At 38.0% G+C, this 27,118-nt stretch overlaps 4 protein-coding genes across 7 annotated transcripts; 3 read left to right on the top strand and 1 right to left on the bottom strand.

Moving 5' to 3' along the window:
• Window positions 1-40: 40 nt before the first annotated feature.
• Window positions 41-3,955, bottom strand: LOC100742908 (nuclear exosome regulator NRDE2). The gene is made up of 10 exons (XM_033321562.1): window positions 3,727-3,955; window positions 3,025-3,653; window positions 2,591-2,954; window positions 2,367-2,513; window positions 2,030-2,298; window positions 1,580-1,908; window positions 966-1,506; window positions 748-894; window positions 484-659; window positions 41-408 (listed from the first exon to the last, which is right to left on the bottom strand). The coding sequence occupies exons 1-10, from the start codon at window positions 3,800-3,802 to the stop codon at window positions 156-158; spliced, it is 2,931 nt and encodes a 976-aa protein (XP_033177453.1). The 5' UTR covers window positions 3,803-3,955; the 3' UTR covers window positions 41-155.
• A 67-nt stretch (window positions 3,956-4,022) lies between these two features.
• Window positions 4,023-7,512, top strand: LOC100746462 (molybdenum cofactor biosynthesis protein 1). 4 transcript variants are annotated; one of them, XM_012387300.2, is made up of 8 exons: window positions 4,023-4,364; window positions 4,504-4,621; window positions 4,692-4,859; window positions 4,929-5,155; window positions 5,228-5,452; window positions 5,536-5,770; window positions 5,901-5,978; window positions 6,094-6,327. In XM_012387300.2, the coding sequence occupies exons 1-7, from the start codon at window positions 4,275-4,277 to the stop codon at window positions 5,954-5,956; spliced, it is 1,119 nt and encodes a 372-aa protein (XP_012242723.1). In that variant the 5' UTR covers window positions 4,023-4,274; the 3' UTR covers window positions 5,957-5,978; window positions 6,094-6,327. The 4 variants fall into 4 exon arrangements, with proteins under 4 accessions (XP_012242723.1, XP_012242724.1, XP_012242722.1 ...); XM_012387301.2 differs by having other exon boundaries at window positions 5,901-5,994; XM_012387299.3 differs by lacking the exon at window positions 5,901-5,978 and having other exon boundaries at window positions 6,094-7,512.
• Window positions 7,513-7,661: 149 nt separating this feature from the next.
• On the top strand, window positions 7,662-12,341 carry LOC100741552 (immunoglobulin superfamily DCC subclass member 4). Its single transcript, XM_003490689.4, has 6 exons — window positions 7,662-8,076; window positions 8,540-8,700; window positions 9,775-9,985; window positions 10,617-10,767; window positions 11,019-11,167; window positions 11,809-12,341. The coding sequence occupies exons 1-6, from the start codon at window positions 7,989-7,991 to the stop codon at window positions 11,907-11,909; spliced, it is 861 nt and encodes a 286-aa protein (XP_003490737.1). The 5' UTR covers window positions 7,662-7,988; the 3' UTR covers window positions 11,910-12,341.
• Window positions 12,342-16,425: 4,084 nt separating this feature from the next.
• On the top strand, window positions 16,426-18,223 carry LOC100746305 (tctex1 domain-containing protein 2-like). The gene is made up of 4 exons (XM_003490648.3): window positions 16,426-16,597; window positions 16,666-16,758; window positions 16,871-17,067; window positions 17,590-18,223. Exons 1-4 carry the CDS (start codon window positions 16,490-16,492, stop codon window positions 17,753-17,755), a joined length of 564 nt encoding a protein of 187 aa, XP_003490696.1. The 5' UTR covers window positions 16,426-16,489; the 3' UTR covers window positions 17,756-18,223.
• Window positions 18,224-27,118: the final 8,895 nt, after the last annotated feature.

Below are 27,118 nucleotides of genomic sequence, written 5' to 3'. Positions count from 1 at the left end.
ATTATAAAATTTATATCTTCCACAAAATTAATAATGTATATTTTTTATAGGATTTTTATTTTTACATATATATATATATATGCACATTACAAAGAAATATTATTTACATAAATGATTAACAAAGTATAAAATATTTACATATCCATACATTAACATTAACCGCGTAAGACGTCCAATTCTTCTGGGGTAACATGCATTCTTAATTCTTTTTCTCGTATTACGTCTTGAACTTGCGTAAGAATTTGAGGTGCAACCTCGGCTGCATCAATGTAAATGCTTCTAGCCCAAGGACATAATGCAACACTTTCATGGTATACTTCTTCTCCTTTTTTTTCACACAGATTATATTCCCTAAGAAGAAGCATATATAATCTCCATAACAGGGGGCAATTTTTAATTGTTGGTATCCTGTAAATGTAATATTTGCTTTTAATTTTCTTAAATGCTATATAACAAATTGACATAGATTATTTAGGGACATACCTTGCAAGTGTTTGATGAAAATATAGTAATTTATTAATTGCTGCGTTCATACTAACATAATCTTTAAGCTCTTTTAAAGAATGAATACGTTTCCGACTTGCTAAACACATAGCAAATGCTTTCCATAATTGGAGCTTTGTCACGCGACTGTTGCTTTTCCAAAGAGGCAATTCACTCTGTCAAATAAATATTATAATTAAAATATTTTGTGTCATAATTTAAAAATAATTTTTTATTATTATGTATTTTTTTTATTATGTATACCTCAATACATGCAAATACTGAAAGGACAAAAAAGTTATTTGGATATAATTTTATCATATCATCTACTTCTGACTTTAGGAGATTTTTATGTTGGATCCGTTTATAATGTAACTGCAAAAGCGCTATTTGACTTTCCCGTAATATTTCCTGAAATATAAAATACGTTAAATATATAGTACAATCTGTATTATAAAAAACAAAGAAATGAGTTTTAATACCTGTAAAGAATGGCTGTCTTTGTAATGATTTATACAGCTTCTAAACATGCTAGTTATTCTATTAATATCGGAATCTCGTACATATAGCAAATACGCATAGCAAACAATTGTATCACATTTGATGTTTGGTAAAAAATATATATTTTCTTCATTTTCTGAAGGAACTTCTTGTAAAAAATTTTGTATGCAATTTTCTAAATATTGTTCCACTTGTGGCAACTGGTTTCCATTTGTTTCGGGTATTATTTGTCTCATAATATTTAATATCTGTGTTTTATGTGTTTCCTTATATGTTTCTGAATTAAGTAAAGTTTCAATAAATGTCCGATACAAACTTAGAAGTGCTGATTTTTCTTCAGGATTATGAATTTCAGAAGGACATGCACTTTGAGATTGAATGGCTGTCTGTAAAACATTTACGCAATTATCAAATTTTCCTATTTCTTTTTCTATCAATGCATATTCCCTATAAAAATGTAAATTATTCCTATTTTCGTCCTTTTTTAAGAATTCCTTTAATATCGTTTTTAATTTTTTTCGTCTGTAAAATATATATAAATACATAAGTCTTCGAATTTTTCTACTTATATAAAATAATATGAGATAAATCTTACTTGTTATCATGTTTTAATAGATCATCTTTTTGAAGAAAAATGAGCAATCTTTCAAATCTTAACCACCAAACATATATACTTGTACGTTGCAGAGGAGGTAAATTTTCAGCGATTGTAAAAAATATATCGCGTATAAAATCCAAATATGATTCTTGTGCAGGATGAAATGTAAGGTACTGAGGACCTGAAGTTAAACGTCCTTCAAGTATGCCCTTTAATAGTTCCCTTCTTTCATTACAACCAGTCATTTCACCTACCATAGGATAAAAAAATGGAAGCAACATTTCTAAGGTTTCTACACCCCAATCAAGTTCTTCTAATGTTAACATCTGAAAATAAGCAAAGTATATAATAAGTACTATTGAAACATCAATAAAACAATATATATCAAATATTTTAATGTGGGAAATCAATTACTAATTGGTCCGTGTTGTATATATACAGACATACTTTTAACATATAATTGCGAGTAGGTAATAGTGGTACTTTAAGTAAAAGTAATGTATGAATCGCCATTCGGAAACTCAAATTTCTTGAAAGTATTGGATGAACAAAATCTGCGACATCGTCGGGTAAAACAAATCTTCGAGAATCGCCAACTAAGTCTAATTCACTTCTACTGACGCTAATCCAATGGCAATTCTCTCTTAATGATTCTGTTCTTTGCCATAATTGATTGAGTGGTAACCTTGACATCAATATTACTTCCTCCATTCCAACTGTAATTGGATAACGCTAATAAATATGCAGGAAATAAATAATATCTTTTTACTAATTAGTAACTCACTTAATTTCTTCTCATCTATTGTTTTTTTAAAGGATAGACTGTCTTTATCTAAGCTAAGATTCAGAATAAGATTCAAACGTATTGTTTCCCACATTTGTTCCCAAAGTCCAGTATGTCGTAGAAACGTTAGACACCAGTACAATATTTCTATTCATAATAAGTTAGACATTATCATTTCACTCAATATATTAGAAAAATAAAATAATTTACGACCTTTTACATACGTAATAATCGTTCGTCATATATTCGAGGATTTGTTCTAGCTTTTTGCTTTAAAATACAAAAACATTTTGAATATAAATCTAAAACTTTTGGTACTGTACACATTGCTACTGAAGCTTGTGTAGTCATAATAAATTCTTGCCATAAAACAATATTTCCTGTATCTTTGTTAACTAGGACTTCAAGTTGCTTTGAAAATTCATCAGCAGGCAGAATTTCTCCCATGAAAGATAATTTTAATTTTAATAAATTTGTACATTCTATGTTTTTTTCCAAAGCTTTTTCAACTATAGATAATTTTTTTAATGTTGTTACTCTATGAACATCCTTTGCAGCTTGATATTGTTGAAAATATCCTAATGTATCCTGCAAATGTGAAATAAAATATTTATGTAAGAAGTCTTAATAATTCTTAGTACATACAAACATAATATACCTGAAATTCTATATATTCAATCCATAATTGAATATCATTTGGATCATTTGTCAATTTTTCATTATATTCTTTAGTTTTAGCTTTCTGCAATTCTTCTAATTTAATGTGCCATGAAGGAAGAGATTGCTCTTCTTTTGATGAATTAGTAATAGATTCTTTTCTGATAATAGTATCTTTCTTTTTATTTTTTTCTATATAATCAATGTTTTTTACATAATATCTTTCATAACTATCTCTTTTTGATTTTTTATAAGGAAGAAAACCAAGGGAATTTATTTTAATGTCATAATACGGTTTGATACTAGAGTAAAGTGTATTTATATTATTATTTCCCTTGTCTCTGTACTTATCTTCAAAATACACATTTTCTACATCTTTCTCATATTCACGTTCCCCATATGCATATTTTTTTTTATCCTTTTTCTTTTTCTTTATATGTTTAGATGTTCTTCTTTCTCCACATATAGGCTTCTGATTCTTTAAAGCAGTAGTATGTTTAGTTTCTTGTTTATGTAAATAAGAAGTTTCATTTGTAGTTTCATCCGAAGATTCAGAAGAAAAGTTGACAAGATTGTTAGGTGAAATTTGTTCTAAGTAACTGGAATTGTATAACCAACTAGTCTCATTTTCTATAATTAAAAATAATCATCATATTATAACCAATTTTATAATTAACATTGATATATAAAGTATTTAATTAACCTTTTGTAAAATTCTTCGATTCACTAGATATCGAAGATTTATTCGATTCACTTGAATAAGCTGGAAATAAAGACATGTCTCCTGAAATTTATTCCGCTAATAGCATAGATAACATTTCATTTCTTGATAGGTTACACGTACCGTATAACTGATTATGTACAAACTGTCAAACTTCGTATGTGTGAAAGATTCTAGAAAATATATGCAATGGTTATATAAAGTGTACCATGATTGGTTGAAATGAACAAAGGCGGCAAAGTAATTCGAATCATATCGTAGGATTAATATTTGTTATCACGATGATAGATTTCGTCAAATTGAATGCTATTGAAGATGTTTTCTACTGTTCCGAGGATAAATACTTGCATAGCTAGAACATGTAACATAGTTCTAATGAAATCACCAAAGAGATAACGTGAATACGTCGCCCATCTTGGAATTTCTGGAATTATATAATTTTTTTATTCCTTATGTAGGAAATTAAAATATTTTCTACTAAACATAGAGGTTATAGATCATTGTACTTTTTGAGAAGATATATTACTTAAATGTTTCGTAAAATTAATACTGTGAAATCGATCCTCGGTGCTGTGTATTCATCCACTGAAGCATTTGTGTCATCTAATGTTTCACGTAGAGTGAGTATGTTTTTATTTGTGGAAGAAACATATTTTTGTTCATGGATAGTACATATATATTTTTTATGATTATTGCTTTATATTATAAGAAATGAAATGGTGAAAAAATTGCATCACTATATTTCCTATTTTATTATAGGTGCAGCGATTTAGAAAATTGTTAAATAAAACAGATAACAATGATATACTCACAGACTCATTTGGAAGACGTCATACATATTTACGTATTTCTATTACTGAGCGTTGTAATCTTCGATGTGAGTATTCATCAAATCATATTCACTGCTTTAATTGAAATGTTTTTATGAGATGTTACATTTATTACAGGTTTATATTGTATGCCGGCAGAAGGAGTTAAGTTGACAAAAAATGATGGTATTTTAAAAACAGATGAAATAATTAAAATAGCTGAATTATTTGTAAATGAAGGTGTAAATAAGATACGTTTAACTGGTGGTGAACCAACTGTTAGGAAAGACATTGTGGATATTATTGGTAAATATTCTCATATTCAATATTTATCACATATTGAACTTTCTTATTGAGTAAAAATAATTATTATAGCTGGATTAAAACAATTGCCTAATCTAAAACAAGTTGCAATTACTACTAATGGATTGACATTAACGCGCCAGTTACCATCACTTCAATACGCTGGGTTAGATGCAATAAATATTTCATTAGATACTTTAAGAGAAAATCGTTTTGAACAATTTACCCGTAGGAAGGGATGGTCTAGAGTTATGACTGCAATTGATCTTGCTATTCAATTAGGTTACAATCCAGTAAAGGTGAGAAAGAATTAGTTTGTATCTATTTATTATTAAAGCTATATATAAAAATTTATATAAAATAAATCATAGATAAATTGTGTGGTAATGAAAGGTTCTAATGATGATGAGATAATTGATTTTGTTAATCTAACAAAAGATCGTCCAATTGATGTACGTTTTATTGAGTATATGCCTTTCCAAGGTAATGAGTGGAAAGAGAATAAAATGGTTTCTTTCAAGGCCATGAAAGATCTTATTAGAGATACATATCCTGATTTGCAACGTCTTCCAAATGAGTACAATGATACATCTAAAGTGTGTAATTTAAAAGATTATATAAGTTCATTGTTTAATTTATATACCTGTTGGTAAAAGCATAATTTATCTTTTTGTAATAGGCATACTTTGTACCTGGATTTACAGGACAAGTTGGATTTATTACATCAATGAGTGACCATTTTTGTAACTCGTGTAATCGGTTAAGAATAACAGCAGATGGAAATTTAAAAGTCTGTTTATTTGAGGGAAAAGGGGAAGTATCTCTTCGAGATGCGTTACGTAGCGGAGCGTCTAACGATGTTTTAAAAGAAATGATTGGAGAAGCAGTATGGCGTAAAAAGAAGCAACATGCAGGTATTAAGTTTTATCTTTAGTCCACATGATTGATGTAGGATTAAATGATGAAAGATTATCTTGTCATAAAATATTAATCTAGGTATAAAGCGATAACGTTTATATGTTTTCGACAATGTATGTGTTTCAGGAATGTTGAATCTATCCCGCATGGAAAACAGGCCAATGATTCTGATTGGGGGTTAATCTATTATTACGGGAATTTTAAGTTAATATAAAATAATATATCGATGCTATTCACAAACGTTATCGCTCAATGTTTTTGCTATTAATAATGCAGTTCCAAAACTACTATACGTTTAATTTTACATTTGTACTTACAGTTACAAAGAAATATGTACACCTGAGAAGATATAAAAATTTCCAAAATAATATACCGCGACAGTATTTAATGGATTACGTGAGACTACAGTTTAAAAATGGTACAAATGTAAGAGTATTTTCGTCTCTGTCGCATGTGGATCAAAGTGGCAAAGCAAGTATGGTAGACGTTGGTTCGAAAAACGAAACTAAACGCATCGCAATAGCAAGAGGAATTGTACAAGTTAATTCAACAATAAGCAAATTGATAGCTGAAAATAATGTAAAAAAAGGCGATGTATTGTCCGTAGCACAATTAGCGGGTATCATGGCAGCAAAACGTACTTCTGATTTAATACCATTATGTCATCCACTTCCGTTATCTTATGCAAATGTACTTTTGCGTTTAAACGAAGAATTACATTGCATAGAGATCACAGCGGAAGTTAGGTGTACTGGTAAAACTGGTGTAGAGATGGAAGCTTTAACAGCTGTGAGTATTGCGGCTTTAACAATTTATGATATGTGCAAATACGCGGCGTCTCCGAAATCGATGAAAATATCCGATATCGAATTGGTTTCAAAAACTGGTGGTACAAAAGGTGATTTCTTTAGGAATTAGATTTCTATAGTGTATCTTGAATATACATAATATATATATATAAAATTTTATTCTGCTCAGTAGTATGTTATCATTGAATTATTGGATATTTTTATACGTTTATATTCTATTAGTAAAGGAGTGTCGTTGTAATATGTAAATTTTATCATGTTTTCTATTATAAAAAATTTATTCTAGTATGTAAGTATATACGTACCTGTTAATGTAAAAATAAGAAAATTCAGACTATATTTTATTACCTAATATGTATGTAATATTTATGTTGACTGAAAGTCATATGGTATTCCTTTTTCTTTATTGGAAGAATTTAAAATGTATCTTTATACATGTATGTATATAATTATCTTTCATGTTGACATTTGCACATTGAACGGTTGCTGCCTGTATTTCTGTTAAACAATTGTTAAATCATTGAAGTGAGATATATTATTTTTAATCCTATAAAATATTTTTGATTCAATATTATATCCCTTATTCTCCTGAATTTTTAAGGATTTTCTAGGATATGCGATTTTTAAACGTATATAATTTTGGTAGAAGCTAAACTCTTCTCATGATTAAAGGATAAATAAACGTTTTAGATAGAAATTATAAGAATGGATCGAGTTGTTGGCGCAATCGCAAATATCGGGAGCATCGCGAGGCGCCACTGCACCCTGATTTTAGCTTTTTCGTTTCCTCGAGCAGGAGCAGCTTTCAGTATTTGGAACGCTATCGAAGCGCGCTGTTCTCGAAGCTGTTCCGTTGTTGAATCTCCGATGATCGAGCGTCGGAAAGTAGCCAAGCTAACAAGTTTTCTTTACATTTTCCATTTTGCATTGTTTCTTGAATAAAGACGAGGATATTAAACGTCGCGCCTTTTTCTATGAATAAACCCACTGTTATCATCGAGACAAGAAGTTTATTTTAAACTTGTTTAAGATTATCTTCTCATTGAACATACCTGCAGCTCTTTTTCTTCTTTTCTTCTTTGATCGAGATCTTTGTTACCTTAACTATTTAGATTATAAAATTATTAAAAAAAACATTATAAGATTACAGTCATCGTTATCTTGTGATGGAATTGAAGCATTTATGAATTATGTGGGTGAAAATTTAGTTCATTTATTACTTGCAAGAAGTAAAAGCGTCGGTTACATGACTACCTCGAAGGAATTCTTCAGGAGATGGAGGACGAAGAATTGTAATGATCGAGTGATGACCGACAGATCATCGATGGTTCTTGGAGACTCGTTAAAACTTTAGGGAAACAGAAAGGGCGACGGATGAAGATGAAAGAGTCTCGTACGTAAAAAAATGGCACCGTTCCATGGCATGGCCCTTATATTGCTTGGAATCGGATACCTGTTACACGCAGAACCGCCTTCCGGTCACCGGAACTTAGGTACAATTAGTCTCAGTGTACAAATTAAAAAAACACAAATCTTCGTTGATTGCAGATTGCTATGAATCAATAGTAATAATTAATATGATCGATGATAGATTTGATAAATTAAAGAATTATATATTATTATGATCATTAATATTTTCATTCAATTTTTACAATCTCTTTTACATTAGAATCATACTTAATTATGCGCGTTACAATCAACGAGGCAACGAAGGATACTTTATTGGTAAAAAATCAACGAAAAGATGATTCTTTGATTATTCGGTATTTAAACATTTTTCTTGATGAAAAGAATTGCCTGTGGGATTTATTAAGCAAATACGTTCCAGTATGTAAAAATTGGCTAGCGTCAGACGCTTTAATCTTTGGGTCGTTTCATTTAAAAAGCTGGATATAGAAGTTCGTAAACGAAAGGGCAAAGCTTTCCGATGGTTCAAGCGTGATACCTGAATTTTAGCGGTGCAACGATTCGATGGGGAAAAGCCCGATAAAGGGGAACGCTCGCAACGAGGAACGAAGAGGACGTATTTTTATAAAGACTCATCCCAAAAAGTGACCACCGTTGTTGGACAAACTGTTGTGCTGTTGTGTCGTGTTAAGAACTTGGGGAACAGAACCGTGAGTTTCACGTTTCTTTGAATAGTAGTGTCACATTGCACGCTTCGCAATTACGTTAGAAACTTTAGAAATAATAGCGAATCAAATTCGAAGAAAACAACGTTACTTCGTGAATAAACGTTTAGTTAGATTTTCACGAGATTACGTTGCTCTATATACACACCGTAAGATATACTTTTGTTCGAAGTTCTAAAAAAGAAAGAAAGTAAAAAAAATTCTTTCTCTCGTATGTTTCGAAGAAAATCAATCAAAATTAATCGAATATTTAAAAGAAACTCAAATAGAATTAATTATAATCTTCATTTCGACTCGTAATAATTAGTAGATTATTGCAAGAGCAATGTTACTGTTACTTTGCGAATTAGGATCACGTGCTATTTGGAATTACGCCGAGATAGTCGAAACTATATTTCCGTATATACTCGGAACGTAGGATGTACTAGAAATTTAGGATACGATGCTCTGGTAAATATTTAAGTTACAAGAGCCGTTTAAGATCGTATACCGTAGAAATTCCAGTAATCGTAAATCGCGAGGAGCAACTGCCAGAGCAATATGAAATTCTCGATTGAAATCTTTTAAATGGATCAAGATGAAAAGAGAGAATATGTAAATGTTTAACCGGTTAATTAATGGAAGAAGGTATCGTAGTTCTGGTACGTTAACTGGAATGTAAAGTGACGCTTTCGCGCAACGTGTTCTTGAATTTACCAATGCTTTCCTAATTTCCTTGGTTAATGGATAAACGATTAGCGCGTTGCGGTATAAATGCTTTTCTCTTCAAGCTTTTTTTTGCGCTACAACCATTTACCTACTTCTTATCGCGAGAAATTCTTTCTTTTTCCAAGCGATCTTAACTCGTTTATATTGCCTTTGAACGCAGTCAGTTAGTTTTCCAATAACGAATTTGTCAGATCGTATTGAAACGCGAGGAAAACAGGAAGCGTAACTCGACAGCGTGGAACGTGACGACGTGCATATTTCACGGGGGTAGAGGCATGTAAAAGGGATTCAATATCACGGCTAGTTAACGGCCAGCAAAATATTCCATATCTCATTCGGTATTTGTCCCAGGTGTCATGGATTCGAAAAAGGGACTTACACATCTTAACATCCATGTCAGTGACTTATACGAGCGACGCAAGATTTACGATAGTCGGCAATCCGGAGCGCGACGACTGGAATCTGCGAATAGATTACGTGCAACCACGGGATGCCGGCATTTACGAGTGTCAAGTTAATACAGAACCCAAGATATATAGAGCGGTTACTTTGAAAGTTTTGGGTGAGTTTCTGTCGCTTCTTCGGACCCCCTTACTCAATATCCATGCTAGACGCTTAGGTTCATTTTCCATGGAAAATGTTCTATTTGGGACGAGCTGTTCGTCCGTTAGTTCGTTCGTTCGTTCGCTCGTTTGGCGAGCAGAAAATTTAACACTCGCCCACGGTTTCGTTGAGCGAAACTTTTCAAGGGATCAGAGACACGGAAGCCGCCTACTTTGCGTAATCTTGTACAGCTTGAATCGCATTTTCACGAGACCGTGTTCTAATTAACGTTTAAATCTTTTTCTCCTGTAACAAATATTGCCTTGCTTAAAGCGTTCAGTGTCGTCGCGCGAGCACGGCTATCCAACCTTTTGCTTCGACTTCTAGTTATCCTACTTATCGACTAAAATAACGGCACAGCTATGAATAAATTTTACTTACTCGCGAGTATCTTTTATTCATTGATTCTTTATTCATGTACGTTATCCGGCCCGGACTTTCAGTTAAGTCTTGTCGTGAATTTCTAAAGCAGGATCTCCGCTCCGGATCTATACACAAACTCACCGACCAGCGAACCCCTTAATTTGTCATGCGTCAAACAGTTGGTCGACTCGTATTTTCCGCTCCTCTTCATCGTCTTGATATATTAGATGTTCAGGCAAAGATCACGGGGCCCGAAGAGATTTACGTGAAGAGGGGCAGTACGATCAGCTTGACCTGCATCGTGGACGTGCAAGATATTCCTCCGAGTAACGTGACTTGGTACCATGCCGGTGCGGTGATCGATTTCGATGGTCCAAGGTGCGTCCCATCTTAATATCAAATTTCGTTTATTCTTCTTTTTGTTGTTTGTCGAGCGCGATCAAAGAGAGAAGAAAGGAAAGAAATAAATTGCGAAGAAAATAAAGGCGGTTGTAATTGCACGACCGTCTCGATTACGTGGCGAATCGAGTCGGTAGCTGCGAAAGCAAACATCGGTCAAAACACGAGACAGCATCGATATTAGATCGGTTATCGGAATTCGTGCGTAATAACGTCTTTACCTTTGGCAGGGGTGGCGTTTCCCTGGAAACGGAGAAAGGTAAGAACGGGACCACTAGCAAGCTGCTAATAACGCGTGCTCAGCTCGATGACAGCGGGAATTACACGTGCGTCTCGAGCAAAGTTGCTCCGGCAAATGTGATGGTTCACGTGTTGAACGGTGAGGATAAAATATATAAAATACGCTCGATTAAATCTCGAAGGGGAGGCCTCTCCTCGGGATAAACAAAAATACCTGCTTCGTTCTATCAAGCCCTCGAGATTTCGTTGAGGCATCAAAGCTTTGTCGACGTACTTTAAGAACATTTCACGAAAGGCCCTTATCGAAAGGTTTACCGGAGGAAATTTCACCGGAGTACTTTCGATCGCTTCGTTGCATGCAAAAGTTCGCGAATGAACGAATAGTTAGTATATGAACAAGGATAAACGTGGATAAAGGAAAGGAAAGTGGAAAAGGAAAGAACGCTCGTGTTAAGGAGAAATTTACGAATTCTACGTCGTTTTTAAGGACGTGTAATTCCTTGAACAGCGTTGGATGACGATTGTTGTAACTCACGTAACTCGTTACAGTTTTCTCGTTAGTCGGTAACGAACAAATCGGAAACGCAGGGGAATCGCGCGGGACGAAAAAATAATCGCGAATTGAAATTAAACTAGCAGCTATTCTCGTTATGTAAATTTCATTTGCCGGTGGAATTTTCGAAATTTCCACGAAATTTTCTCTCCTTTCTCCCGCTGTCCTGGTTCTACGCGATGGATCGCTGCGACAGATCAAACTCGGTGAACGGACTTTCTTTCTAGGTGAACATCCTGCGGCGATGCAGCACGGCGGTACCGGGAACATCAACAGGAGAGTGATTTTATTCAGCCTGGTCCTACTGGTGGACACGATATTTCGGTGAGCGAGCTCTTCTCCGTCTGCCGCTCTTTTGTCTGTCAAGACGTCGCGTCCCGTCGACCACATCCCCGACTTTCGTTGGACGACACACATCGAGAGAAGAGGTCCCGGGTCCTGTGATTTACGAGCTTCGACGTTTATCGCGCGAACTGAATTTTCTATGAATCGAGAACCCAGCGAACCTCGACTCCGAAATATTATATCATCGAGAGATGACTCGTTACGTTGCGCGTCGTGCTGCGAATTTCCTAACTCGTTCGCTGCGCTCCAACACCTTATCGATGTGCACCGAACTCTGTCCTCACGCCTGACTGTAACATTCCTGTAGAATAATAAATACTTCGCGATTCGTATGATTACGAGTTAAAAAAAAAAAAGAGAGAAACAGGACAAACGAACGATTTGTTAATAGGCACAATATATCTGTTAATCAACACTGGCTCGTTTCGATTATTCTAGCGATCTGTCGGCGAGTTAAATCGAACCTGTGTCGCCTACCGATCGCTCTTATTTTTCATCCTTCACGAACGAATGGAAAGAGAATGGCAACGACAGGATGGTTTTTGAAGTTTTAAGTTAATTTCCGTGTAACGTTAACGCATCGACGTGGTCCGGTCGATTAACCGGCTTATCGGTATTAAATCCGGACCACGTTTTCCGATAATGGAAGGGACAGTTCTGAAGTCCAGCTATGCGTACTGTGCCCGTGCACACGTCCCTCGGGGAGACACTGCGAACGCTCACCGGTCTCATTTTATGCAAATCACACAGAAGCATCCGTTAGGTAGCTGCCGCGAAATGGAGACGAGAACACATTGCCAATGTAAATTCATGGGAAGCCGATGCTCTTGTCTCTTCGCCTGCGGTGCGTGCTCCTCTCTGACCACGATCGCCGGAATTTCCGAGTAGAAATTGCCGTTACCACGGATACCGGAAACGTCGCCCGTCTCCTTTTAACCTTACGCCTTCAACTCCAACATCTTGTATAAGATTAACGACTCGTCGATTGTCGCTTCGTACGGATTCCCTTCGACGCTAGCCGAGCTTGTCCACGCTCCAACAGGTAAGATCCTTCGATCGAAACGTTTCTTTTCTTTCTTTGTAATATGATAAATCACGAGAGGAAGATACGATAAGTATATATTCGTTGACTTTCTCATCTTAATTTCATTTCGCGATTAATCAAGAGAATTTTCATTTGACGCGATTGGGGACGATGACGAGCCGATGGGCTAAAAAATGAAAGTCTTTTAAAGATAGCTGTTAAGTCGACGAAGTCTCGATAATCAAAGGTGTAATCGCTATGTTAGGAATATTTGGGAATTTTCAAGACGATTCGAAATGTCCAAAGTCGCAGTTCGAATTGTTCGTAATTTTACAATCAAGAAACGTCTGATCGAGAATAGAAATAGATAATATCCGAATAATTTCAAGCGTAAGTATCATTTTTTTTCTTTTACTTAGCGTGATGGATTGCGCAGAGGATTCAGGAACCAACGAAGAGCGCTTCGTTTAACCGTTTGGTGCAGATTCCACTTGCGATTATTAAGACAAATAACTTCGCTCCGTAATCCCTCTCGCCTCTTATCTTATTTACAGAAGCATTTAAATTCGCGTATAACGGTCTCTTCGCTCGGGCTGAAAATCTCACGCGAATGTGCTCGGTGTATAAAGTGACGGAGAATGCTTTTTTACATTCCTTTCCCTTCAAGCGTTGTAAAAAGGTGCAAACTGAATCAGGCTGAACAGAGGAGATTAACGAATAGTACGTTTCTATTTAACGCTAGAACTACCAGAATGGCCGGATAAGCAATTTTTTATTATTACTATTTATTACTCCATCTATACGGTGTAGTGTGTGGATTTAACAATTGCACGGGAGCGGACAGCTTAAATCCTAAACCTTGAAGCAAATTGTAAGTAAGTATTACCCTATCTCACTGTCAAGCTAAACCGATTTAAAATCTTTCCTAGCAATTTTATCGGCTCATAGCGTTTCCTCGAGGTTGCGAATTATTTTCGATAGAGTATACGGAAAATGTCCTGTTCAAAGTAATCGATCGATAATTGGTCATGGCAATTTTATGAATTTATAACGGTGCGTTGTTAGGATTTTTCAGTGGTTTTCGATAAAGGATATAAAGATCCGTATATTGTCATTCGCATCATTTCATACATTTTTCATTTTAATTTCTTTGATATCGAACGAGTCTTATATTTTAATCGTCAATAAGTTTAGCGATAATCGGCCGTCGTTTAAATTATGCACGAACGAAACGGCAACTCGAAGCGATCGATGGTCGTTTGACTATCAGCTACGTGGAACAATGCTGCGCGTGCAATTTTGTGATAGCACTCTTTCGCTTTGCGCGCGGACAAATGTTCGAAGCTCGACTTTCCTTCGATCGATCATAAATTCTCGCGAAACGATTCGTTTAGCATTTACTTTGAACTACAAACGTGAACACGTTCCAGACTAAATCTAGGAAACGTTTGTCAAACGAACGATATTTTTATCCGAGCGTTTCACGAATTCCACGTTTAACGAGAATTCGAATGTCGTTTGTTATGGAAAAGTTAAGTCCCGTGCAGATTTAGAGCGGCACCTGTAAGGTCGGTAGACGACCGGAGTTTTAGTAAATTTGTTATACGAGAAGGTAGTTGTACAAGTCTACGGGCAACTTTCTTCCTACGGTATCTAACGACTTGCCAGCTCCAAGTTAATGAGCTCGAACAAGGCGACCGTAATTTTCAGAGCACTCTGTGCCACTTTGTTCTGGCTCGTCGGCAGCATTACGAATTACCAATCGATGAAAGTATCTTAGCAATTAACACTCTGTGAGATTCAACGGGCCAGACAGAGCCTGGAAACTTGCACGTTTACAGTTAGCAAGTTCCTTAGAAAATCGATAAGAACCGGTCGCACGGCCGTTGCTCGTCCGTTTTCTTATTCTTAGATTCTTTCCCCATTGTAGAGAATCCTATAGTTTTCATTGCGGATAGGATCAGCAATGGGTGTCACGTAATCGGCGAGAATGCAAGTTGAATTATACGAGGAATGCACTGTACACGCAAATATCGACGGTTTTATCGAGAGAAGACTCGCGCGTGTCTCGAACTCTTATAACCCACGGCCCATCTCCCTTATTCCCGAGAACTCGCAATAAAGCCGGCTGGCATAAATCAACTATGAATTTTATCGATGAAAAATCGAAGTTCACGGCTCCTTCTACCATTTATTCGCGTACCGCGTTGCATTCGAATCGACAGGTTTGCCTTTAAGAAAGATAAGGCGCCTGCCGATGCTCCTGCATTCTCGGCTTTCTTCCCTATCGTTTATCTTCCGAATATTCAATACCTTTACGATTAATAGCGATGCATTCACCATACCTGTAACGACTTCTCAATATTTTCGACATAAAACGCTACCACTGAGAAGATTCTTCGAGTTCCAACGCCCCGTCGCTAATCGGCTTAATTTCGGCTTTCTTATCCGGAGATTCGTGCGTTTTGTACCGAAAAATTACGTTTGTTACACGCCATAGTAATTCTTGCTACGTCAGAAGGCTTCTCGTCAGCCGATTTTCCGACGCTTACGTTGTTGTTAATTTTCCAACGCGTTGATATTGTTTTAGCATCGATAAGCGGACAGGCTGAAGTTGAGAGAAACTGGATGTTCCTGGGGTTAAGATCGCGAGCAACGATCGCGATAATGCACCCGTATATTACACGAACAGGTAAGAGAATCGAACGGACGAAGAAGAGATAGATACGATTTTCTCTTTCCACTGTGATTCGTCTTCTCGATAATACCCCTCTAAAGAGCACAGGACGAAGAAAATTGAAATAAAATATAAGTAGACGCGAATTTGCCCGAGACTTTCTTTCAAGATTTTCTTCCTTACTAAGCTTCTTATATTCGATATAAATTAAGAGCTGCAGTGCGTTGTTTGCTTTGTGCGAGACTCCTGGCTATAATACGAACGCTCTGTATCTTCATCTTATTGTTTCAGTCTCTCGACCGAGCGAGATCGAGCTACGTTGAAACGTGAATTGCACTGAGTCGTGGGAAATTGAATTTAGACTTTGTATCGAGTCCAGCTATAGGAAATTGTATTTGCGGCAGAATATCCGCGATATAGCGAGGCCCTAAATTAAAGCATCGAGCAGCTGCACCGATTGATGTCATGTCATCCAGGGTCGTACAAAGACTCGTGCTTCATCTAACAGCACTCAATTAAAATCTCGTATTGTTAGTTACGTTTTCGAATTTCTATCAATTCGTTCGTGGAAACCTTGAAAACCACGAACTTCGTCGATATTTATCATTACGATCCATCTTTCAATTTATTACCTGTGAAATTTGTATCTTTTATTTTTCGGACTCTATTCGTTGATCGAAATAAAGCTCGTGAAAAGCTGGTAACTTTTTTTTAAACGCGCCCTAATATTTGCGCGTTTGTTTCCTTCGATGTAAGCTTGTACCGCGATATAGATTCAACTTCATTCCCGCGAACGTTCTTTTGTTCGATCCGCGTCCAGACGACTTTCGAACGTCGTCCTTTTTAATTATATTTTTGGATTATGAATCAGCAACATAGCAAAAATGCCGAAGTTCATGGGTCGAGGTTTCGGCCTTCGAATCCGAATCTACCAAAGATCGACAAACTGAGACAAGTACAATTCAACGAGGTAAAACAATAGGTCGATTAGTAGGAATCGGTAGGTTAATGCTAAATCGTTTAAAAACATCGATGCAGATACAAGACAAGAAGAGGTTGTCGATGAGGTTCTCCGCTTTGCTGAATTCGGCAAGTCGCGTGTTCTATCATAAACGTGGAGATCGATTGAAGGTACGTAAAAGTAATGTATGGAAAACGCGTGGACAGACGCAGTGGTTTAGAAACGAACGACCACGGTCTAATTAACACGATTTGGCGGCACACGATCGATCGAACAATGCAGGTTCCCAGGTATCAAAACACTTATCGGCTCAGCTCATTTAACCCTTTCGATGTCGAAGTGGTCGATAAACTGGTGATGGAGACGATGGAGAGTAAATTATCGCCGGTGACGGCATATCATCCAAATCACATGGCGAAATTGTGCTTGGAGATTGGATCGGATTTGCAAAACGCACTCTGCAAAAAGGATTACGATAGGTAATAATGCTCGACACGTTTACGTTGCTCGCAATAAACGCGGAACGTTCGCGATGCCAACAAATTTCAAACGAGCTTACCTCGAGGTTCGCTCGTAAATTCTTTCGCAACAGCTGCTGTCGCCAAAAATCGTTTCTCTTGTTTTTAATTCGAGATTCGACGCTCGAGAACCGCACAGACAGTAGAATAACCCGGGGTTGAAAGTAACGATCTCACTTTACTGGATTTTGTAGAAGCTGTTGGAGTTAGAAAACGAATCTTCATACCAGCAGTTTAAACGTTTATCTGATATTATTGGAAATACTATCGTAATCGTTTGTTTACACTTTGACCTCGCAGTGCAACTATAATCGTATTTGGAAATATTTTATTTCTTGACTTCGCCCCTTGTTATCTTCGACCCTGGTATATCCTACAGTTGCATCTTTAATGAAAACGCGAAGTTCTAACTTTTAGAAAGCGTCATCATCCATCCTTTGTATTATTTATTTGTATCGTAACATTTATTCTTCCTGTTAAAAGGTATAAATTAGTGACGCAGGTGACTATAGTCCAACGTCTCGATCAAAGCGTACACACGGCGTTCCAGAGCCTCTGGGACGTGGAGCGAGACAATTACTCCTATTATGTTTTCGAAAACAACCACATTTACGCATGGTGTTGCGTGTTCGGCCTATATTACGAGTGAAATTCATCGTCCCGGTTAAATCTCGTTCTGTTACGCGCGGACGCGCGCTCGCGATATTCCCGATATTCGTTGCAATTCCAAACTAATGCTCGCTGCTTTCTTTTTTTTTTTTTTTTTTTGTAACCCGCGTGCTCGCTAGATATCGGTGCAATATCGTTGCATAATGAACGGGGATGTATATCGCGACGTTTACGAGGATTCACGCAGCGCGGGCGCGCACTGTTAAATTTATCGGATTTTTCGCGATCGCGCGTCTGACCGGATGAATCCTTTTTTTATTGGTGAAATAAAAAATTATCGCAAAGCAATTGGTGAGAATGGACGTCGTGAAATAATTTCGGAAACTGTGTCCGATCGGAGAATACAGAGAGTTAACCTGACCCCCCGTAAACCGGCAAGGGTTGGGTTAAATTGTTCGTAAAGGATGGTTGCAAAAAGGTTTCGATCGATTATGAAGTAACCATACAGTATTAATATTTATTAGTTTCGCAACTCCGCCCCTTCCTCCTCCCTGCCCTTCCACCGAACCTGTTCGCTTTTTCAAGGTGATTTATCGAGGAACTTTCGGCCGGCTCGTCTACTCTCCATCGGAATAATAGCCAGCGATTTAAAGTTTCGGAAACATGTCCGACATTTTTATAGATATTCACGGACTTATTGGGACATTGCGGCCAACCGATCTCAGTCCGTTCGACGTTCTACGAGGAAACAAGAAATGACGAATTTGGTTGAACGACTTCCTCCTTGAAAATTCGTAACGTGGATCCGCGTTCAGTTTCGTAGCGGAAGCCAATCGTTGTACGAATACTCGTTTATCTGGAAGCGATAATTAATAGTCGAGCAATTTTTAGAAAATATGTTTGAATGAGTTTGCCTCGGCCTAAGGATCGATCGCGTGAACGAAACATCCAAGTAATATTTTCCGTGTCAAGGTTTCGTGATGTTTGAGTGGAATGGTGGCCTCTTTGGTACCGCAATGGACGAGGAAACGCGATGATTCGAACGTATTCACAGAGTTTTGTTGCAGGTCGTTAAAAGCGATCGTGTATCTATATAGTCTTACCTATGCCGGCAATTTCCGAGCCCGTAGATTTTTCGATAATATGGTTACAAGAAATATAAGCGCCACCTTAATGACCCGGTTGGAAATTACGGGCGAATGTGTGGCGCGTCGCTTGTTAAATTAATGGTGCAATTTCACCATCGTGTTCCCTGACACGACGCGTGCTTGTCGCGGTGCGAAAACTATGGAAAATCGAAGGAAATGTTAGCAACCTGGTGAGCGATCCTTTGTTATTTTATATTGCACGTATTTGTTCGATTTTCATTGTTAATTAGGGGAATCGCCGTCTTAAAATTTCTAATTCTGTAGATACGAGATACGAAATTTCATTAAAAGTATACCTAAATTACGCGAAACTCGTTGAAAATTGGCGCGGGTACCTGTGCGATGTTAATTTCCATCCAAAATTTAATTTCGTTGCATGCCGAGCTTAATTTTTCTATAAAAAAGAAATATTCTGTTTTGCTGGTTTTCTACTTACGTAAAAATTAACTGCTGTCATGCTATTTTTCTTCTTTCCCAGTGAATACGATAGTTTTACAAAGATAAAAAAAAAAGAAATGTAGAACTTACGGTGATCGCTGTAATTTGTCGAATCGTTTCGCTCGACGCGTTGTTCTTTCGTCGCAGCTACGACTTCTACGGTTGCATCTAGATAGATTTAAATTACTTCTCCTTTCGAAGTTATTTCGAGATGGAAAAGAAGAGGAAAACGATTTATTCGCGGCACATTTCGTTTCATTTGCGACGAACTTGGCGTCTATTTCGTTCCGCCAGCGAAAACTCGAGGCTGTGCCACTCGCTAGACGCGTTGCGACGAAGTCGCGAGTGTAACCGCAATAAAAAATATAAAACAAGGCTGCTGAGCGAGGCGCGTGTATCGACACGTACAGGATCACTGGTTGGACAGGAATTTACATTCGTCGAGGAAGCGAGAAAGCGTGAATTCGATCGAGAAGGAGGCGAACGCTAGCGCCGGTGTCGAAGCAAGGGGGAATTCCACTCTGGCTTTTCGACAAGAAAACTTGATCGACGTCAGGCAGCGGGACAATCTATCACCCGGCTAGTTCTGTTACTGGCTTCGACGTAAAATCAATGCCGATTCTCATTTCCATGTAAATTATCTCCGACATAGGTCGCTAGCTAGTCGAAAGCGGCAAAACCGACAGCTGCTGCGTGCGCTCGGCTCTCGCATGTATTTTTCCGCGGCGCGGAAAACTTTTGTTCCGTGTAATCAGATCGGCCATGTCAAAGCTTAACGAAAACGTAATTAAACTTTCCCGGATAAAAAAAAGTTGCTCGGGCCGGGTCTCTCTGTTTACCTTTCCTGGCCGACCTTCTGCTTTAACCACGCGAATCTTTTAATTGTCACGTCATCGGGACAAGATGTAACATAAAAATACTGTCACTCGCTAACGGAGCTGAATTGGTAGTAGACGGCTGTCGACCAACATGGAAGTATCTACGTTCTACGTTTAAGCATCAGATTATCCCAAGACCATTTTTTCGGACATTTAATTATATGCATTATCTTAGTACCTTTTATTTTCCTGTGATACATGTGCCTTTACGACGTGAACATAAAAAAAAAAAGAAAAAGAAAATTAGGAATTAAACGAATAACGATTAATCAGCTAAACTAATCAGAGTTACAATTAGATAGAAATTGTTTTAAGAAAGCGTTTTAAGACACGGTGTTAAAGGCGAAGATCGAAGTTGATTAAATTATTGAGAAAGGATAGAAGAGTATAAGAATCTCGGGTTAAACAAGCATTATTTAATCGCTGCTGTAACTCTGATAGGTAAACAGGAAAAAAGTAAATACTATTCTTAATGCTCCCTTTTTCTTCCCTTCAATCTCTTCGTTTTGCCGTGCTTTCAGTTCTACTTCCCTTTCTTTTCCTTTCTTTTACTTCTTCTTTCTTTCGCTTATGTTTCTTCATTCCCTCTTTCTCTCCTTTTCTTCTCTTCTCCTCCATCTTTTTCTTCTGTATCCTCTTGCCTTTACTCGTCTCGCTTCTTTTCTTCCAATTCATCGATGCCGAATCAATATCGATACGTAATGCTGAATCTACGCTGCTGTTTGCCGATAGTGTCGACACTTTTGCAAATAGCAAGTAGCGCGCGGCGAATTTGTCAGTGAACAGAGAACACTATTCGCTAGGGAAACGATACATGAAAGGCTCTATTCACAACGAGTGTATGTGTGTTTTGCCCGTGAGTATTTGCGGCTCCGTGCATGAACAATTTGCGTAGAGTCCAGGTCAGCGGGGACCTAACATTAGGCTATGGTTACAGCGGCTGCGTGTTCCGACAAATGAAACATTTGAAAACTCGATTTTGGTTATCGAGTACACGGGGCCAGCGAAGAATTCGGAGATCAGAATTCGGAATTGAATCGCAAGCGAATCACCGTTGCGTTCGGCTACAACTTTCCAATATAGTTACCATCGATTCAAAATTCTGTTACGTGTTCTAATCCAATTTTATAGGAGACTGACAGCAGTCGATAGCAAGGAAGTGACAATTTGATCGAAGCTCAGCGACTGAATTACTTTCTGATAAAAACGACTGCTCGCGATCGGGTTTAAATTATATTTGAATTTCTAAAGTTCTGTTCTAAGCGACATCGTTATCGCGACAAACGTACGATAATGTAAACCAAGTTGAATTAAAAGAAGGGAATAACGAAACAGAAGCAGAATGCTAACAGATCGAGTATCGAGAGCGGACACAAGTATAGTTATTTTCCATGAAACTCGAATTACTGTTCTAATAACCATCGACAGAAATTTCAAATACGAATCATCGATTAACTCCTCTCTTTTATCTTTTTTATGGAGCTGTTGAAACAGCGAGGAATGCGTACAAGTGGCAAAAGTGGAAACGCTCCCTTTAACGTTTGAATAATATTTGCATAATGTCTGCGATATAACAGAGTTTCTACAAAAAGGTCTTAGTACTTGTAAACGTGGTTGCATACGTATTTGACGTTCTATTTGTATCTAAACGTAAGTTCGAAACTGCAGTAAAAAGTGGTATATTATTCAGACAGACCGTGCACCAATCTACCTTCTCTTTAAAAAATATCGCTTTATTTTGTCATCGCTTACGCCATTTACTATTTCGACTCTAAATTACTTTCAAATTTTTAACGACAATATCAATCTTTCAAAGACCGTAATATGCGTAAGCACAACGAACTTACGTCTTCTATGGAGCAGCCGGAACAGGAAAGCTGCTCGGAGACGAATAGTTTTCGTCGGTGTAAATGGCAACTATCAGGCAGGATATCTACAAGGAAACGAGACTGGCAATAGATTCGGTTTCTGACAAATGAGATGCGTTTCTGGACGATCGCTCGTTATTATCACGCGAATAGTTGGTCGCGTCGCTTCGATTCCGTGCTCGGCAAACGCTATTTGTCTTTGTCAGATTTGAAACTACGTTGGCCGGTTTTTATTTCGCCGTCCTGCTTCAGCATGGATCGACGCTATTTTCGTATAAACGGGCTTCCGAAATTTCAGGCGTGTTGCAATCATGTCTGTTTCGACGCAACCTTCCAAGTCAGCGATGAGATCTGACATAAAATCAAATATTTCCACAAGAAACGTTTCCCTATTTTGCATTGTCTGTGTTCTATCCCTTTACGAATAGAAAGCAGAAACGTTTCATATATTCGCAGGTATACAGTCAATATTGAAACGGACCAAGGTTTCCTATTGTAAACCGTGTTGGATAATGTTGGACGTCATATTTTCTTCCCTCTAACATCCTCGTTACTAAATGGAGATGAAAATTGCGGATTAAAGGGTACACCGTCCTGATGTCTAAAACGATCGAATTTTTAATTTTTTTGAAGATTCTAAGCGTACGCAACAGTTTATCAAAATTTAAACTCTCAACGAAGTTACAGGGATGAATACGAGAGAGATTTATCACAGTCTTAATCCTTGGGGGCTATCACGGGCGAAATTTCATCTTGTGCGAATTTTGTTTGAACATTATCGTGCTGTAATAATACCATCGGGATGTTATTGTTTCTAACTACTGCAAGCAATTTTTCTATTCTTCGTCCATTGCCGAGAAACAAAATTCCACTTGTTCGACTTTATTAATTTTTTCATTTCGAAGAGATGAGCTGCGGCCAACTTTCGCTAAATTTTCTCTTCCGTTCCCTCCGAAACTATATTTTCCGACCTCGCTGCCGTGAAATTTTCGATCCTCGACTGTTTTAACATAAAATTGAAATGAAAAATCGTGCGTATTCGTGAAAGTTCCTTCATATTCATCTTCGTCATATTCTGAGAATGCAGTTGGCTCGAAAATGACCGGAAGAATACAGCGTGGTTAAAGAAGAAACGAAACATACAGACGAAATCGGCTGTGAAAGATTGTTTTAATGGAATTCGAGTGGCCGAGAGTGGCAGCTGTCGTCGTAGCTGTCGCTCTTAATTGTGAAGATATAGATTCTCGAGATGTTGCGGGTTATTGGCGATGCGCGAGAGACCAGAACAAATACTGATATATGATGGCACCCTTCCACTTTCAATTTGTCCTGCACGAAATGCCGTCATTTATCTTTATTTCCTTTTAGCTAAGCCTCCAACTTAGCGTTATCGGCCACGGCACGCAAGCACAGTTTCCTCAGCAAGCCACGCTTGCAACGCGCGGATTCAGTTTCAACGATCCGTCGCTGCCGTATCACGCGCAGATTAAAAAAGAACATATTCTACAGAGTTAATGAAAATCCCGAAGATTAATATAGCGCCGATCCCATTGAGTTATGGCGCTTTAAATCTCCTCTATCTCCGCGCTTTTTTTATTCCTTTCTTTTCTTTATCGTTCGGTATCTCTATGACTTTCGCCTTGACACGCTTCAACCTTCTCACAGTGTAATAAAACAACGAAGAATTCGTAATGAACGACTGAGAAAATGACTACATCTTTATCGTTAAGATCTCTTGCATTTATCGCACAGATACGAACAATATGAACCTTCGAGTTTTTATAAGAAATAAATACTGATAATTTTAATTAATCTCGCAAGCGGTAGATATTAGTTTCTTTCGGTTACGGAAATCTTTTTGTCTCTGATATGCGTACTTGTTTGGTATTTTAATATTATTTTTTACACCTGGACAAGACAGTTTATGCACCGTGGTACGTAGCCAGGGAGATCCTATGGCTGAAAATACGACGAAAATCAAGAATAACTAAATCGCGTTGACGGTTTCATTTTCGAGAAACTAGAGTTTGAAAATTTGTCAACTATACGTAATACCAATTTGACTAATTTCCGACTAGACAGGAATAGATGGGCGACAGAGAGTTGTTCTACATGCGCAGGTAAGTTGAAAACGTCGAATAAATCTTTTTCTTTTAGAACCTCGTTTAAGAGAGAATAAGGTCTGAACCTGTTTAGTGAAGAATTAGTCAAGTTGGTGGATACTGCAGAAATTTTCAAATTTATTTCTCCTCGAGCGTTTTTTCAGGCTTCCAGCCTAAATTTATCCGAAACTCGCACGAATTTCTTTACATCGTGGAAGAGTTGAAAATTCTACATTTTTTCGGTGAATCTCTTCGCCGCGTGTCATCGGTAATGATTTCTTGCTCTCTTTTCCTTTCGTGAAAAAGCCACGTTTCCGTTATATCCTCTCGTGGTAACGACCAATTAAAAGGATTTTAGGGGTACCTTTCCGCAATCGCTTTATTATCCCGCCTCTGTGAAACGGATATACCGCTCCATGGCGACGACGTAAAAGGGTCGAATTGCAGCATTATTCGCGGTTATTTTACGTGTTTTATAGATCGTGCAAAAAGCTCTGGCTGCCGTTCGCCAAGGTTTATTGACCGTTTAATTTCGCGTATTGACAGTTGCTTTCGGATTCATTGAGAATTATGAGCGGCCGTTTAAAGTCGAGCCGAGGCTCGATTCAGCGAATGCAACGTCTCCCTTAACTGGTTTCCCCTATTTTTTCCTTTCGAGCTGCTTTCGTGGCTAAAGCACGGTTTAGAGCTTCTATGAGACGCTGTCTCGGCAATACCAGCCGAAATTGGTATCTAAAAAGAAGTCGAGGCTGCGGCAATCGAGATAATGAATAATAATTTAATATACGTTGCTCGAGATCTCGGCGCGTTCAATCAACGCGTTTCGCCTTTCAAGTGGCAAACGCTCGGGAGATTCTAATGTTTAAATAGAACGTACCTGCGCGATCGATTCGTCTTCGCGTTCGTTTTTTTTTACTTTTAAACTTTTTTCGTCCGAGTGCTTTACCGATGAAATTTTCTTTTTTTCCTTTTGTAATCTTTTTTTTTTTTTATTAAATTTCCACGTAACTTTTTCGACATAACTTTTTCACCGTCAATTTCTGCTTCGATTTCCTCTCGGTTCGGTACGCGTTAATGACCAGGCGAAACGCCTGACGATCTATGTATTTGGCGGTCGTGCTCGACCGAACATTACGGTGAATTAATCGGAATTCTACATGCACCGCGGTTACTTCGATTTTGTGGCTTGCATCGCGAAATATTAAACACGTACGTTGTTAACGTTTATATTAAACAGCAGTTTCGGCAAACGTCGTTACCTATTTGCTAGTCAGAACTAGTTTGCAGCTTGTAATACGAATTTTGTGGCCGATATCGTGGTAATTGTTTGTCAGCGGATCGAGCCTGTCAACGATCGCGTTTCATCCCTCAACAGCCTGCCTCCGGTTTCGTTAAACGCGGTGAACGAACACGAGGTTTATTAGGTGAAATCATCGGATCGTGCGGAAATCGAAGCCGGCACACCGTAAAATTAGATTCCTTGGCTGGTTGTTTGTCGCCCTGTCTCCATGCTCCTCCATCCCTTTCCAGCGAGAACCGAAAGTTTCGAGCCTCGTGTGCGTAAAACTGACGCGAAAGTTATTCGCGAACGAACGAACATCGTTCACCACGTTTTTTCCTTCTTTGCGAATCGTATGCTCTTGCTGCAGCTATGGTAAATTAATGATTTATTTCAACGTGAAATGGCGCCTCGTTGATCTTCGGTGAACGGCCTTCCGCCTAATTTCGCTCGTTGCATACGAGCAATCGCGGTTCACGGCGCGACGACTGCGGTGAAAGGTTCGATTTCTCCGACGTTGGTTGCGCGGGTCACCGGATTTCGATCTGAAACAGGCATCGATTTCACTGAAACAACGCTAATTACGCGATAGCCACTGCGGACGTCCATTTAATTAAAACATATCTGTAAAACGTATTCCGTGAAATGAAATATCTTGGCTGGAGCCGGGAAACCCGACGAGACGGAATAAACAACGTATGTAATTAGATTCGTTTCTCGTTATCGTGAATTCTTCCGTGAGAATTTCTAATAATTTGAAAACCGTCTGTACTTTACTTGTGCCGCCACTCTTTAGGTAGGTACTCTTTATTGCGACCAAGGTAGGGTCACGCGAACGCTTTTGCCTTTGTGGGATCGTTCGGTGTTATAATTTCTTCCAGCGCTCCTGTTCCTAGAGAGAAAGAGAGAGCGAGAGGAGAGAAATACGGTTCGAATAATAATTTCTTCCAGCGCTCCTGTCCCTAGTGAGAAAGATAGATAGATAGAGAGAGAAAGAGAGATGGTTCGAATAAATAAAAAGTGAAAAAAAAAGGTACATCCTTTGAGTAATTTATACCCGTTCGCTTGTTGCTTTCAAGCCAATTGTCTTCCGCGTACAGGAACGTCGCGTCGGTGTATCGTATCCGCGATATTCGTTGAAGCCTCTCAAAACCTTGTTTCTTTCGTTTGGTTGCACGCGTCTCGCGCGAAACACAGACGTTACACGCGATACCGTAGCGTCGACCTGGACGATAAGTGCGGAAAGAATGGCAGAAATAAAATTAAGGACGAGAGCGGAGAACAGCGAGGAAGGAAGGAAGGAACGGAGAAAACGTCGGAAAGAAGTTACATTCGATAGACACGGTAACGTATATAAGGAGAAAATAGAAAAACAGGTTTTCTGATGGCAAAAGTTTCGCGTGACGTTGGAGTCATAAGTTGGCGAGGAAATGGGAATGGTATCAGGCAGGAAGGGAAGTGTTGAGAAACGAGGGAAAGCAAGAGAGGATCGTATAATCGCGTAGAAGAATATTAGGCGGATAATTTGCCAGATACTTGGCTGCCGGATACAGCTTGCAGACAACTACGTAGCAAAAAAGATATTATACGCAAAGCTTGTATATTATGCCGACGTATAATACGAACGAGCAACTTCTTAGCAGAGAGTTTATACGTAGTATAAATTTTGTACCGAAATGTCTAAAATTTC

Source organism: Bombus impatiens, unplaced genomic scaffold, assembly GCF_000188095.3.
Source record: "Bombus impatiens unplaced genomic scaffold, BIMP_2.2 scf_0463, whole genome shotgun sequence".
Classification (NCBI taxonomy): domain Eukaryota; kingdom Metazoa; phylum Arthropoda; class Insecta; order Hymenoptera; family Apidae; genus Bombus; species Bombus impatiens.
The sequence above is the reverse complement of the archived record's forward strand: the minus strand, read 5'-3'. Positions and strand labels throughout refer to the sequence as shown.

Coding starts and splice junctions, on each gene's coding strand:
- LOC100746305 (XM_003490648.3), top strand. CDS start 16,490: ATGAATCAGCAACATAGCAAAAATGCCGAAGTTCATGGGTCGAGGTTT. Junction 16,598..16,665: donor GACAAGTACAATTCAACGAG/GTAAAACAATAG, acceptor ACATCGATGCAG/ATACAAGACAAGAAGAGGTT. Junction 16,759..16,870: donor AACGTGGAGATCGATTGAAG/GTACGTAAAAGT, acceptor CGAACAATGCAG/GTTCCCAGGTATCAAAACAC.
- LOC100741552 (XM_003490689.4), top strand. CDS start 7,989: ATGGCACCGTTCCATGGCATGGCCCTTATATTGCTTGGAATCGGATAC. Junction 8,701..9,774: donor AGAACTTGGGGAACAGAACC/GTGAGTTTCACG, acceptor TATTTGTCCCAG/GTGTCATGGATTCGAAAAAG. Junction 11,168..11,808: donor GATGGTTCACGTGTTGAACG/GTGAGGATAAAA, acceptor CTTTCTTTCTAG/GTGAACATCCTGCGGCGATG.
- LOC100746462 (XM_012387299.3), top strand. CDS start 4,275: ATGTTTCGTAAAATTAATACTGTGAAATCGATCCTCGGTGCTGTGTAT. Junction 4,860..4,928: donor AGACATTGTGGATATTATTG/GTAAATATTCTC, acceptor TAATTATTATAG/CTGGATTAAAACAATTGCCT. Junction 5,156..5,227: donor TAGGTTACAATCCAGTAAAG/GTGAGAAAGAAT, acceptor AATAAATCATAG/ATAAATTGTGTGGTAATGAA.
- LOC100742908 (XM_033321562.1), bottom strand. CDS start 3,802: ATGTCTTTATTTCCAGCTTATTCAAGTGAATCGAATAAATCTTCGATA. Junction 2,955..3,024: donor TTGAATATATAGAATTTCAG/GTATATTATGTT, acceptor TCACATTTGCAG/GATACATTAGGATATTTTCA. Junction 660..747: donor CAGTATTTGCATGTATTGAG/GTATACATAATA, acceptor TTTATTTGACAG/AGTGAATTGCCTCTTTGGAA.